Source organism: Temnothorax nylanderi, unplaced genomic scaffold, assembly GCF_030848795.1.
Source record: "Temnothorax nylanderi isolate EJ_2023f unplaced genomic scaffold, tnyl_v1.0 TNYL_tig0493_pilon, whole genome shotgun sequence".
NCBI lineage: Eukaryota > Metazoa > Arthropoda > Insecta > Hymenoptera > Formicidae > Temnothorax > Temnothorax nylanderi.
Window position 1 is genome coordinate 54,571 of NW_027249555.1, and position 15,430 is coordinate 70,000.

Consider the following 15,430-nt stretch of genomic DNA (forward strand, 5'->3'; position numbering starts at 1 on the left):
TCTGTAAATTTGGCACAGACATACATACACACATACCGACATTTTTTTAATGCAATATTTCGACGTTTTAAAACACTTTGAACATATTGACATTAAAAACTCAAAAAACAATCTTTTCTTTGGTTTCTTCTACCCCTATTTTATATATAATTCTTTTAAATTTGGTTGATTAGAGCCAACTTTATACGCAATCAAAGGTTCATATACGAATTTACGAAAACAAAGCTTCCTCTATGAGGAAGCAAAATTAATGATACTACCATTTGGTTTTTTTTCGAGGTAACAACTACGCGTGTACTTGGCGCCTTTTTTTACCTTTTTGAAAAAGGTAATTTTGTACTGATATCATGCATTTTTAAGTGTTACGCATCTTAGAAACAGTATATCTTGTTACGAGATTATGGAGTGGTTTAGACAATAACGGGCGTTCGATTTGTTGCTCCACAGACAAAAAGAAAAGGTTTATTGCAACGACTATTATTCAATAGTGTGTACAGATGGTTTCTTTAATAACAATAGAGAATACTTGCGGCGAGACGAGCGTGCGTGCTTTTCTCTGTGCTTGCACGTGAAGAGTGAGTGATAACCGTGAACACGGAGACGCTAGCGCACTCACAGTTACCTACCGAATAGCATATCGGTATCATGGTACTTACTAGACTAACTGTCGGTAAGATGCCATAAGGCGTCAGTTTAAACTCAATACTCAATATATCTTTATCTTACAAACAGTATGTACAGATTGTAAAGCTCTATAAGCCGTATATATTTTGCGATACAAGACATAATCGCAATCTAGCTTGAATAATGCTAATAATATAAACACATTAAGTACCACTTGGATTTTATTAATTTAAAATTAATGATACTACCACTTAGTTTTTCCGAGGTAACCATGCGTGTACTTGGCGCCTTTTTTTGCCTTTTTGAAAAAGGTAATTTTGTACAGATATCACGCCTTTTTGTAGTGTTACGCATCTTAATCTTATAAACAGTATGTACAAGGTGTGAAGCTAAAGATGTTACGGACTATTATTTCTAAAGAAAACAATTTAATATTTTGCTTAGTTTTTTAAAAATAATAATCTGTAACCCTTTTAGTTGTACACCTTGTATATATTTTTCAATTCAACATAAAACATAATCGCAATATAGCATGATTAATGTTAATGCTAATACATATGTATACCACAGAAAAAAATTAACTTAAAAATAAAAATGTAATGTGTCTGAAGTTGTTAATAATAGGTAAAACGTTTGACACACACACACACACACACACACACACACACACACACACACACACACACACACACACACACACACGCGCGCGCGCGCGCGCCTTAGGGTAGCAGAAAAGAGAACAAGAGAAAAGTATCTTCGCGAACAATGGAGCTAGTCTCATGACGATGAGTCAAGTATGTACAAGAGCGAGATCGCAATGACCGATATGCAAGTGGATTAACTTAGTCACGAAACGTTCACCCGTTATACTGTTGAAGAACCGACCGCATAACATTCCGTCTTTTTCTAATCCCGCTGTGAATCGATTTTCCAGCTAACGTATATCTTATGTCTTCGCAAAGCGTAACTTTTAAATCCTTTAGGGAGATCAATCACTTCAAGACGACACATTTTGTTTTTAGAGCGATTGAAGAGAAAGACAGAGAGCTTGTAAATGTCGCGAATAACGTCTTGGACGAGTATTATAGAGTAGCGTATACGTCAAGTCGGGAGGCGATAAGGAGTTAAGCAATGGAGAAAAAAAAGACAGACCAAGATATGCGAGTTAATTCAGTTATGATATATTTTTATATATTTTACAGAAGGCGTATAAAAGATGTAAGAGGACTTGCGGTAAAAATTGATGCAAGTCTTAATAACTTTAAAGATTAAACTGACAAATATACAAAAGCTAATAAATGTACTCAAAGCTACTTAATGATTAATACAATGGCCTAGTTTACACCGATCACTTGATACGCGTATTAAATAGTAAATAACTAGTAAATTAGTTTGATTATTGGCTGATCAGCTCAAATATACTATTTGATACGCGTATCAAGAGATCGGTGTAAACTAGGTCAATGCTAAATGAAGTGTTATACAAAATTTGAATAGAGTCAAAGATTGCGGTCAGCTACGTATTATATACACGAAAATGAATTACAAATGATTATTATGTAACGATGTTCATTGCGCCATATTATCGCTATATTTTCGCTTTGTTAAAAAATTATAATAAATTATAATAAATTGAGTTAATCGCAGCGCGCGACAAAGTTATGTACGTGAGCACTGTGAGCGATTTAATGATTGTAACCTTACTTGTATACATTTCCTAGAAAAATATTTCTATATTATGTTTAACAACAATATTAAATATTAACATTTCATAACTGCCAAACGTTTCCAGTTGAGCGCAATTGCACGAGTTACGAATCATTTATAGACTCTTTTTCTCAGTTAACTAGTTTTTACTGCATTGAAATCTTGCATAGAAAAAAATGTGTTAGCATATCGCGCAAGAATCATCGATATCTAAGTAAACAATTAATCAAATATATACAGTATATATGCGTACATCTGGATTAATCCGAAAGCTTAGTCTTCATCTTTTGAAACATAAAATAATTTTATGCCACGACAATGAAGTGCGGAATATTAAATAAAATGCGCCATTTAACAATAACTTCTAAGGTAACAAGTTTAATCTACGGGTAAAACCTAAATTTAAACGTGAAAAGAAATTAAATTATTTCAATGAGTTCTCGAATCGTCCCCAATCAGAAATAGATATTAGTCACGTAGAAACGAATTTCCTAATTCGTCTGACAAGGGAACGGTCGGAAGTGTCCCTACCCGATTTGGATGCGCTTTGGATATGTTGTTGAGCATCAAAAAACATTAGACACGTATTTTTTTGCGGCGTATCTCGACGTTTATTGGTTGAAAAAACCCGATTTGGAACCTACCCGATTTGGATGCGCTTTGGATATGTTGTTGAGCATCAAAAAACATTAGACACGTATTTTTTTTGCGGCGTATCTCGACGTTTAGGGGTTGAAACAATCCCTCGAAAATAACGGATTTTATATTTTTTTGTGAATATATTCGAAAATATAAGGCGTAACGACAAAAAATTTGTACGAAATGTTTATGGCTTTTTGTGCTCTTTACAATGGCGTAATCAGATTTTTCAAATTGGTCACATTTTTTAATTTAACCCCACCCCCACCTATTATTTTTGCTAAATATAACAATTTTTCCAACGCAAATTTAAGAGCGTCAAATGCCAAATACATCCATGTGTATTTTTATTATGATACCATTATTAGATTTTTGGCAAGACGAGATGATATGTGGTATAGGCGTCGCGCTGTAGGTAGGTGTTGCGTTATTTCTGTTCAGTTTCGCCGTACGCTTAAAAATTTCCATTTCAACTCCGGGATGACCAAAAGCGCTGATGCAAAGGCCAGCGCAAGGCACTGACAGCGAGAGGTTAACACTATTTCGAGAGTCCTAGACTAGCAACGGAATGTCGACTCCGACATTATAAATACCGCCGAATTGTAAGATCGGGCGGGCAGTCGCAAATCATAATCTGAACGAACACGTGCGTCACATTAACCGCTACAATAATATACTATCCCGGTTACGGCACAACAAAATCAACAACCAAATTCACGCATTTGAATATCATTTGCTTGTGTCATAATTCCGAAAAGCAAGCATTTCAGATCATAAGTCTCAAGTGTAAAGAACTGTGTTGTACGCTGTCGTTTTGTGAACATGTAAGTGCATTTTTATTGTTAACTTTTATTGGTTTCTTACGTTTGTTACTTTTTTCTTTGATATTGAATATTGAATATAATTTTTTATTCAGCTCTTACTCAATTCTTTACCAGTCTTGCCAGTGACTATATAATCTTTTTTGTTCATAAAATGTCACGTTGTAAGCACCTACTATAATATATTGTGCACCAAGGAGAGAAAGCAGCGTTTTTCAGACTCGTGTGATTTGCCGCTCTCGCCTTTGGCTCGGGTGGCAAACTTCACACTCGATTAATCAGAAGAAATTAGAGATTTTGCTCAGTTGATAGGATCCTTGGTATCGTGTTGTCCAGCCATCCAATACAGTTGGGCACATATCAAAAATCTCGAAAGGGAAAAATACTTAGCTCTTTTAAAGTCAAATGGCAATTATGATGTGAATATGCAATTGAGTCAAACTTTACAAGATGATTTCTCTTGGTGGGAGTCAAATATTTTGCACAGAGTCTCGAGTATTTCTAGTCGTGAATTCAGTTTGGTTATCTTTTCAGACGCTTTCCTCACGGGTTGGGGAGTTTCGTGCAACAACAATAGAGCTCATGGTCTCTGGAGTGAGTCCGAAAGGCTACATCACATTAATTACTTAGAGCTTCTATCAGCTTTCTTTGGGCTCAAGTGTTTCGCCAAAGATCTTCAAAATTGCAATATCCTGTTAAGAATCGACAACACTACAGCGATTTCTTATATAAATCGTATGGGTAGTATAAGATTCAAAAAGCTCAGTGATCTTGCGAAGACCATTTGGAAATGGTGTGAAAAACGCGAATTATTCATTTTTGCATCATATATTGCTTCAAAGAATAACACTGAAGCAGATTTTGAATCCAGAAGATTGGATAAAGAAACGGAATTTGAATTGTCGGATGTAGCTTTTCGGAAGATCACTAGTAAATTCGGTTATCCGGATATAGACTTGTTTGCTACTAGAATTAACGCAAAATGTAAAGATTATGTGTCCTGGACAAGAGATCCAGGTTCAATAGCGATCGATGCTTTTACTATAAACTGGAATAAAGCCTTCTTTTATGCTTTTCCACCATTTATACTGGTTACTAGAGTCTTACAGAAAATAAGATCGGAAGGAGCAGAGGGTATAGTTGTGGTACCACGATGGCCAGCACAGCCGTGGTTTCCATTGTTCCTTTCAATGCTGGAATCGGAGGTTTTGACATTTAAGGCCGATAGTAATACCTTACTTTCACCCGATAGGGAGCCACATCTGCTTTGGAAGTCTCTTACCCTGGTGGCCGGGAAGTTATCAGGGAAGCTTTCCTGTTAAGAGGCGTTCCAAAAGAATCCATAACAATTACTATGGCTTCCTTAAGCGAGTCTTCCTTTAAGCAATATAACTGCGCATTGATCTTCCGATCTTGCCGGATCTGAGCAGATCTCGTCAGTATAGAACTTATAAAAATTTCGTTCTCAAATCGTCCATTATTAATTTTTACACCCAATGTTGGACATTATATCAAATATAATATTAACTCTGTAAAGGGGAAGCTTAAATGATTTTTGGTCAAAAAATCAATTAATTTTTATATTAAAAACAGTTTTCTCAATTTTGAAACATTAATATATATAATAAATATAGTCTCTGCCAATTTGATAATAATTGTTAATTTCGACACCATATTTATAATTTATTATAAATATTCCATTAAAAAAGTACCATGCAAAATTAATTAATAATAATAGGTAAATATAAAAGATTAATGTGTATATGTATATATAAAACATAAATCTTTTAAATTATTTTGCAAACATACCTTATAATTTAAACTGATAAAATAATATAATCACATATAAACTTATATAGTCATATAAGATTATATATGATTAGATCATAATGTTGCATCTCAAAGTATCCGATAGATGGCATCCGACGGAATCTGATTCTCGTATTTAAAATTTGATGAACAGTGGTATAAGAACGGTATCAGACACGGCAGTGTCGTGCTAAGTTGCGCCAAGTTATGTAAATCGTGGAACGGCACAACTTTTGTATCGTGGAGTCCACTTTTATAATAAAGTGGCACATTTAAAAAATAACATTTGAAAACAACAATTTTCTGCAGTGGATGGACACCGGATCGGATCAGATCTACTCATGTCTGATTGGATCTGAGCAGATATAATAGATTATTCTCGTTACATATCTGACTCTATCCGCTAGGATCGGATCAGATCTACTCATGTCTGATTGGATCTGATCAGATAGGGCCAATATTTTGATCAAACCAGATCTGAGTGGATCGGATCTGATGAGATCTGATCAAGTTTGTTCAGATCTCTTCCATTTTTTCCCGGGACCTTACAATTCATTTCCCCTCCCTTGCGACCTTCCATTTCATTTCCCCTCCCTTCGTCTTCCATCCGGCCATCTCCTTCCGTTTCCCTTGCTTCAGCCACCTCTTTGCTTCCCTCCTTTCTGCCACTGCTCTTCCCCTTTCCTTCCGTCTCTCTCCCTCCTCTCGCTCGCTGCCTTCCCTCCTTATTCCACCTTCGCTCTGGAAACAAACTGTGTTACACCTTCATCTTATTTCCCCTCTCCTCCTCCCCTCCCTTTCCCCTGCCACTTCTTTCTCAATCTCCCTTCCTTTCTCCTTGCATCTAATACCCTCCACTTATCCTCTTCACTCCCCCTCTTTACTATTATTGTCACCCCTTCTCCTCTCTGACCTATCACGCTTACCTCTTTTACCTCCGCCTTTACCTTTAATCCTTCCGAAACAAACAGACTCTCCTCCATCCTTTTCGTAAACTCGTCCTCCTCCGTCCTCTTCCAACTCCTACTTTCCTCCTCTCTCCTTTCCTTTCTCCTTTCTTTTTCCTCTCTTTCTCTTACCCTCGTCTCCATCGATTTATCCTCGTCCATCTTCACCCTTATCTTTCTCCTCCGTCGCTTTCTCCCCTTCTCTTTCTATTACCTGTCTATATGGCCGGCGCCTTCGATCGTTCGATCCATCGATCTGTCGCGACGACTCCCTGCTCCGTTCCGCACCTGCCGCGCCACCATCGACAATCCCTCTGTCTCGCGACAGGTCGATCAATCGCCCGATCGATACTCCGTGCTGCCAACTCGCTCAGCTCCCTCGTCATGTAACCTGGGCTGCTACCTCCGTTCCTTCAATCCCGCCCTTCTCCCGAACCTCACTTTCCACGTGCCTCTTCACCAACGTTTTCCGTCTCCTCCAGACCACCTTCCGCTTCACCTCCATTCTCCCGTCTTCCTTTCGCACTCCCCTATCTACTCCCTTCATCCAACACCTTCCTCACATCTCAATCACTCCCTTCATCTCCTTTCACTCTCCTACCACTTATCCGCCTGTTCCCCCGCCGCGGGCCACCGAGCGACAGGTCGCGTTATGATATATTAGATAGACTCAATATTTATCATCATATTTAGCATTTAGTTCTAATAATCGCGAGTGAATTCGGTCCTCATATCAACCGCTGAATCCTGGAAAACCAGGTCCCGATATCATCCGTTAAATATAGAGCGAATTACAGGGACCGGTACCTACATCATCCCTTTCCTCTAGAACAATACCGGGTCCGGACCTCAAATGTGCCAAATGTCCCCATATTAACTCCTAGACCCCCGATAATTACCTACCCCTCCATAAATATATATATATATATATATATATATATATATATATAATTAGATCCGAAATTTGGCGCGATATGATCTTATGTAATCAACTGTGATCATATGTAATCAGATATAATATGATTCAATATGTAATATTATTGTATCTAATCAAATATAAATATACATATATAGTTAGATATATACAATCATATATAATTAAGTCACAAAGTTTTTAAATAAAATTATTATTATATTTAATTATGATAATTATGCAGAATAGGGCCCTTTCCGAATTTTGATATTTTTTGTGTCTCTTTTGATAAATAGCTTTGTTGTGACTCCAACAGCAATAATCAATGGGGGGAGCTCAAAAAATATGTTACCTAACTATTTTTTGTGTCTAAAAAGTTTTAAGTATTGAGAGGCATAAACTACTAATATTACATCTTTTTTTAAAGCAGAGAATATCTCGTTTCGCGTGAAAGTCGCTACTTTACCAAAACACAACATTTAAAGCAGTGAAGTATTCTCTACTTCAGAAGAAAATTTATTTGTTTTGGTAAAGCAGCGACTTTCTCGCGAAATAAAGTATTCTCTGCTTTAACAAAAAGACTTCAATTTATCAACAATTTACTGCTTTAAATGTTATTTCATATGTCATTTCATATATATATATATTGTTAAGATTATGTTTCTCAAGCTTCATTTGTAATTGCCGCCAAGCTCGTGTGTAGCGCCCTTTCAGTAGTATTCAGTTTAGCGGTTGGCGTCTTCTGGCGCTTCCCGCGTTTTTCGCTCTCTCGATCCTTCGCTCTCTCTGCGTTATGCGCATCGCACCACGCCGATCAGATTTAGCTATCATTAGTTTTTTTTTGCGTGCGTGCAATCTACTTAATCTAGTACGGAGAATAAAGTTCATTGTTTTCTCCATAGAGTCGTGTACGTGCATTATTTGATTACCAAGATAACACTGTCCGAAGATCCTGAGATCCTTTTAACATATATATATATATATTGTTACGCTTGTCGCGCGTCTGCCGCACTTTCACTCACACGCGACGCGTATTCCGACACTCTCGCAAAGAAATCAGGCTCGTTGAACAAAGAAAGGTAAGTTTATTAATGTAACTCGTTTATACAGGAGCTCAGGTAAACACGTCCGAACGTGACGGCAACCCAGAGCGAAATCTGACAGTCAACATTGTAAACAAGACAGCCGTCGCTAAGGACGATTCGCAACTTCTGCTACGGGGCGACCCGCATGAGCGCACGGCACGGGCGTACAGCACGGGCGTAACACTACCCCCCCTCTTCCGAGATTGTCGCCCCGACAATCCGGGAGGGTAGTTTCTTGCGGTACAGCTTTATCGTGAGCCCCAGGGCACCGAATACTTGCCCTCCTCGAGCTGCTGCTCAGAGTTACCGGACTCTATTCTTTTTGGTCCCCGGTAGCTGCACACCAGTCTCCGTCCGAACCTCTTCTGGGGAGAGCTGGCCAGGCTCTCCCCTCTCCGACGGTCTCAGAACGACTTTATCAGCTCCGCTTCCCCGATGTAGACTCCCCCGCTGCCGGCCTCCTACGTCGTCGTTCCACCAAATCTTCAGACAAGGGGGGGGGGGGAACTTGTGTGGACCCAACGCCTTATCAGGCTCCCCAAGTCCCTGCCTCAGCATTTGCTCAACGTCCCACGGGAAAACCACAACTCCAAAAACCGTGGGCGAGGCAGTCTTCTTTCAATAAGGAACTCTCCCCCGAAGAAGTCTTCGGCCGTTGTTCTGCCACGGTATCCCACGCTACTACGTGAACCGCTGACTTCCTCGGACTCCGTTTCACTATGAAAACAAATAAAACGCACAGAACAAAGAATACAAAAACATTTGCATAATAAAATAAAATTTCAACACTTTACACATTGTTCCACAACTTTTTATTAAATACACATTACAGATTCAAAATATCGATGCACATTTCCCTCTTTACGAGCTCTGACCTACATTAACTCCTCAACTCAATTTCCTTTCCGAATAAATAGCTAACCTATCCGAATGAACCACTTTGCTTTTATGTCGGGGTGATTTCCGTATGCAATAAACAACATCGCTAAGTTTCTTAATCACCAAATAAGGACCCTTCCAATTACTCTGCAGTTTTGGAGCCCTATCTTTAACTCTCCGAGGATTAAAAAGCCAGACTCTCTGCCCCTCCTGAAAAAGAATTCGACGAACTCCACGATCGTATCGTGCCTTCATCCGGGAAGATTTCAAATTTAACTGATCCCGTACACCAGAATAAATTTCCTCTAATTTCTCCTTTAAATTTCTAACGAAATTTCCAACCAATGGAGATTCCATTCCATAAAGTTTCGAAGGATTTCCTCGTAAAAGATCTGATGGTAATCTGAGATCTCGAGCGAAGTACAATTCTGCAGGGGTGATTCCAGTTGTTTCGTGCTTTGAGGACCTATATGCCAGGAGGAACATAGGGATCCATCGGTCCCAATCTTTTTGGTTCTCAGAGACGTATTTCGCTAAATAATTAGTTATAGTCTGATGCTGACGTTCGACTTGTCCATCAGACTGAGGATGCAAGGCAGTTGTTCTTGTCTTTCTTATCCCAAAAAGCCCCATCAATTCTGAAAAAAGTCTTGACTCAAAATTCCTTCCCTGGTCAGTATGAACCTCAGTGGGCACTCCATGCCTGGAAACAAACTGATCCACAAAAACTTCCGCAACCGTTTTCGCTCTCATGTTTTTTAAAGGGAAAGCTTCCACCCATTTTGTAAAACAGTCCACAAGGACAAGAAGAAACTTATTACCGGATTTTGTCATTGGAAGAGGACCAAGGATGTCCATCTGAACCCTCTCCAGAGGTGCCCCAACATTATAAATTTGCAGGGGAGATTTCCCCTTCCCTGAAGGGCTCTTCCTGGCAACGCAGACCTTACACGTTCTACACCAGTCTTCCACATCTTGCTTACAGGTTGCCCAGAAATACCGTTTCCGAATCTTCTCTAAAGTTTTATTCACACCAAAATGTCCCCCAGACGGAGAGTCATGCAATTCCTCCAGAATTCCTCTAACAAATTTCCGTGGAACAACGAGTTGGAGAAAACTAGATTTTAGGTTTGGAGCTTCCCATCTTTTATAAAGTATGCCCTCCTTCAGGATCAGGGCATCCCAATATGACCAGTAAATCTGTGCAGAGATATCTTCTGCAGCCAACTCAGCGCGTGGTGGGCGAACACCAGCCTCCTTCCCACGGAGTATAATTGAAACGCTCGGGTCCGCCCTTTGCTCAAAACGCCATTCTGAAAGATCTTCTGTCGCTAATACAATCCGAGCGACATCGCTCCCCTTCGCCACGGAGTTCTTCCTTTCTACTCTGGCGCAATATTTACAGCCGGACGACTCACATGTACGCCTTAACAATCCGTCGGCGTTTCCGTGAGAAAGTCCTTTTCTGTAGGTAATTATGAAACGATATTGCTGGAGCCTCTCCAGCCACCGAGCCAGCTGTCCATCTAAATCCCTGAAAGACATAAGCCAACGCAAAGAAATGTGATCCGTACGGATCAAAAATTCACATCCTAAAAGATAATGGCGAAAAAACTTAACAGAATCTACAATCGCTAAAAGTTCTCGTCGAGTTATACAATTCCCAAAAACCCTCGAGTAACAAATTTTAGGCGAATCTGGTCAATTTTCAAAAACTCATCGGGTATACTGGATCTGCCATTTTGAATTTTGGAAAACTGACATCAGATTCGTACTCAGCGACCACAAAAACCCCCGAGTACCAAGTTTCAAGCGAATCGGATCAATTTGAAAAAACATCCGCCATATTGGGTCCGCCATATTGGATCTGCCATTTTGTATTAAAAAATCTAGTTATGTAATTCAAGCTTTTGAATCCGAATCCACGGTCAGAATTTCGAAACTAGCTCGCGCTTTTTCATTACGGCTCAAAATGTACTAAAAAAGTATGTTTTTTGAGATTAGAAAAAAAACACGAACCAACTTTTGAATTCTGACCTCGGATTCGGATTCAGCGACCCAAAATACGTAAGAATTGACTAGTCCGGTCCGCCGTACAGAAAAAAAATTTTTTTTGTGGGGCTGTGTAATGTAACCTATATATAATTAAGGTAATTATGCAGAATAGGGCCCTTTCCGAATTTTGATATTTTCTTGCGGCTTTCTTGGTAAAAACCTTCGCTGTGACTCCGACAGTGATAATCAATCGGGGGAGCCTGAAAAATATGTACCCTACCTATTTTTTACCTATCCTTTATACCTATTTTTATACCTATTTTTTTCGACATGCCGGAACACACACACACACGCGGGGGGGAGTGCAAGGGAGGGCCCTCGGCCCCCCCCCCTCCCGCACCCACCTCCGCCAGTAGGCAGCGTGGACCTCGCTTTACAACTTAAAGTACATGCTAAAGGCTGCGGTCCGATTCACGCTCACAGCGTTGTAAAGAGCGATGCTTTCAGATTTAATGAGACCTTTATTGGATCTATGTTTATTGTATTTGACATATCCTTTAATAATTGTTTCTAAAATTTTGAAGCTATATTTAACACAATTACAGTATATATCTGTGTAACATCATAAGTAATATATTATATATAAACTAATAAAAAAAAATAAGAAACACTTTTGATATGCTAAAAATTTGGATTATTCTCAAACCACTGAAACTCAGCGAAAAATCATTGTAGACTGTTCGAAATCAAACTGCCTTCTGAATAATAGCGGGATTTCTCTCGAGACACACTCAGATTATTTCGAGGAATTAAATTGTCAAGTTAAATATATTCGCGTTTCGGAGAATAGTCGCCGTGTCTCCGAGAGGACATCGAGAAGTTTCGAGAAACCAAAACAGTGTTGTCACGCGTCTTCCGCGTGTACCGATTCTCTCCCTTTGTCTCGGGAACCGCTGAGCGAGAGGTAAACACCCGGGACAAGGAGAGAGACGTATGCGAAAACAGCTGATCGGTTATCGGCCCCGAGGATTGCGGAACAGTTCGAAATTGTCAGATTACGTACGTCTCGGGGTGCCGATAGCCGATTGGCCCAGCGCAATTTCGGAGCGCGAACGGGGGGTACGAAGTGCGAGCCGGTAGAGCTCCGGTCTTCCGGCTCGAATGCTCGGCACATTCGATCGATCTTAAACGTTTCTGCCGCAATTCGCCGCATAAAGCTCGGGCTTCGAGTGACGGCCTTCTCCGTGCGACTTCGCCCGCAAGAATAGATGGGTATCGACCCATTAAAAACATTGTAACTAATTGTAAATTGCATTAGTTTTAATCATAGACATTAATTATAGACTTTCGTTACAAACTCACATCGACTATTCAATAACCTCGAACGCCAGTGTCCTTCACCCACACGCGCACAGTAGACACAAAATTAAAAAAGCATTTTAAAGCTTGAAACTTCTTCTTTTAAATGCTTTTTGCCGATTTTAATTACCTTTAAAAAAAAAAACGGCACAATGATAAAGCTTGATCCGTCAAAATAAAAATTTTTAATGCAAATTTGTTGCGCTACATCTGGCGTGCAAAAAATCGTAGAAAATTCCTATTTTGTGTATCTTGCAGTGTATCTTTTTCCTTTAATTGAAGAGGTTGTGGAGCGTTGTGCGACTATTTTTGGACGTTATCGAGGTTTGAATAAAAAGTGGTCACTTTTACTTTGATCGCTTGTAACTCGTGAAAAAATCAACGCACAGATTCTGCAAAAAAGCATTGGAAAGCTGAAACTTAACCCTTTCAAACGCTGTTAGTGTTCTTTTCTTCACCTTACGTTTTCTATCAGCAAATCGAGTTTAAAAATCATGTCAAAAATCACATATTTTTCGTTTTTTCTTTAAGTCAGTATATTGTCCTGAAGGAAGGTCCAATCAAAATCGCTACAACAAAGTTTTGTAGTCCGATTATATCTCAATAACAAACAATAACGTTTATCAGCTAAAACAATTTTGTTCCGTGTGTCCATCGCACTTGAAATTGCCGAAATTGCTGAAAACTAAGAAAATCAATCTGCTCTACTGCAGTTAATGAAGATAAAAATCTCAAAAAATTAAACACGCATTTTGAAGCTTGAAGTTTCAACGTTAGCGCGCTATCGGTAGTTCAAAACTTTTATATTCCTTGTTCTATGCTTTAAAAAAGAACACACTATTTTGTTTTTCAAAATTACGTGTTTTTTACACTCTGCAGGTCAATAAAAAAAATTTTTTTTTGAAAAATGTAACACCAGTAAAAGTGTCGGGCGTCGTGAGACAGGTTAGTTTTACCCTACTGATGACCAGTCATTGCGATAGTAATCCTGCTCAGTACGGTCTTTTAACGTTTACCAAACACTTTTTTTAAATTTTCCTATAATTTTCTTGACGGAGTTACAGGATTATAAAGTCAACCTTACACTTTTCTGAAAAATTACGTTTACCGCCGGCATTAGCGTTACCTGTGCACCGCGTGGAGGTTGCCGGTCGGATTTTGCACATCGCGCGCGTGCGTGCGTGCGTGCGTGCGTGCGTGCGTGCGTGCGTGCGTGCGTGCGTGCGTGTGTGTGTGTGTGTGTGTGTGTTTAATGTGTGCTTTTCATTTAGTGACTCAAGTCGACACAAGCGTCATTCTGTCTCTTTTCAACATTTAGTGAGCAACAAAGATAGAATGACGCTTGAGTCGACTTGTGTCGTTAACCGGAAAGCACCTAATATTGTGTGTTACCTCCTGGTTAATTACTGCTTGTAAACGCTCTTGCATGTTTATGCATCTCCGGATCAGGTTCTGTGGAATTGCATACCCTAATTGTAAGTTAGAAAAATCTGACCGGCAACCTCCACGCGGTGCACATTGGGTAATGCTAATGTCGGCGGTAAACGTAATTTTTCAGAAAAGTGTAAGGTTGACTTCATAATCCTGTAGCTTGGTCAAAAAAATCGTAGAAAAATTTAAAGTGTTTGGTAAACGTTAAAATGTCCTACTTTTACTTGTGTTACATTTTTCAAAAAAAAATTTTTTATTGACCTGCAGAGTGTAAAAAACACGTAATTTTGAAAAACAAAATAATGTGTTCTTTTTTGAAGCATAGAACAAGGAATATAAAAGTTTTGAACTACCAATAGGGCGTTAACGTTGAAACTTCAAGCTTCAAAATGCGTGTTTAATTTTTTGAGATCCCGCTAGTTACAAAGGATGTGAAATACACAAGCAGCAAAAGCTATTCCCTAAGCTAAGGGAGAAAATAGAAATAGTCCCAAAACCGAGACCAGACTCAAGGATTGACCAACAAAACGGAAATGAAATAAGACCAACACAGCCAAGTGCAAGTTATGCTCAAATACTAAAGAAACAAGAAGCTCATACACATCAATCAATCTTAGAAAAAAATGATATTAACAACAATAGCGATCGACCAGTAATGGCACCAACCACATCTGAACAACAAATCAAGTTGGAAGAAATGATAATGCTCCTAATGGGGAAAATGGACACAATGTTAAACCAATTGACAACCCTAATTACAAAAATGAAATAATGGCTGGTATACTAAAAATAGGAGTCTGGAATGCAAACGGACTTATCCAAAGAAGTAATGACCTCAAATATTTTCTGTCTGAGCATAATATAGACGTAATGCTTATCTCAGAAACGCATTAAACAAAAAAAGCTATTTAAAAGTCCCAAAATATATAATCTACGATACTAAACACCCGGACAGCACAGCGCATGGTGGTACTGCCATAATTATCAAAACAAATATTAAACATTATAAAAACAAAAATTATTTTTAGGACTATTTACAATCAACAAGTATCACCATAGAAGACTGGGTAGAACCTATCACCCTGGCAGCCATATATAGTCTACCTAAGCATGAAATTAAACAAGAACATTATACTTATTATTTCAAAACTCTAGGACTCTAGGACACAGGTTCATCGCTGGTGGCGACTATAACGCAATAAAGCACCCGTGGTGGGGGTC

General features: G+C 39.0%; 1 protein-coding gene across 1 annotated transcript; it reads left to right on the top strand.

Annotated features, from left to right (window-relative positions):
- The first annotated feature begins 4,216 nt into the window (after positions 1–4,216).
- Positions 4,217–5,113, top strand: LOC139783364 (uncharacterized). The gene has a single exon (XM_071722516.1). The coding sequence runs from the start codon at positions 4,217–4,219 to the stop codon at positions 5,111–5,113; it is 897 nt and encodes a 298-aa protein (XP_071578617.1).
- The last annotated feature ends 10,317 nt before the right edge of the window (positions 5,114–15,430 follow it).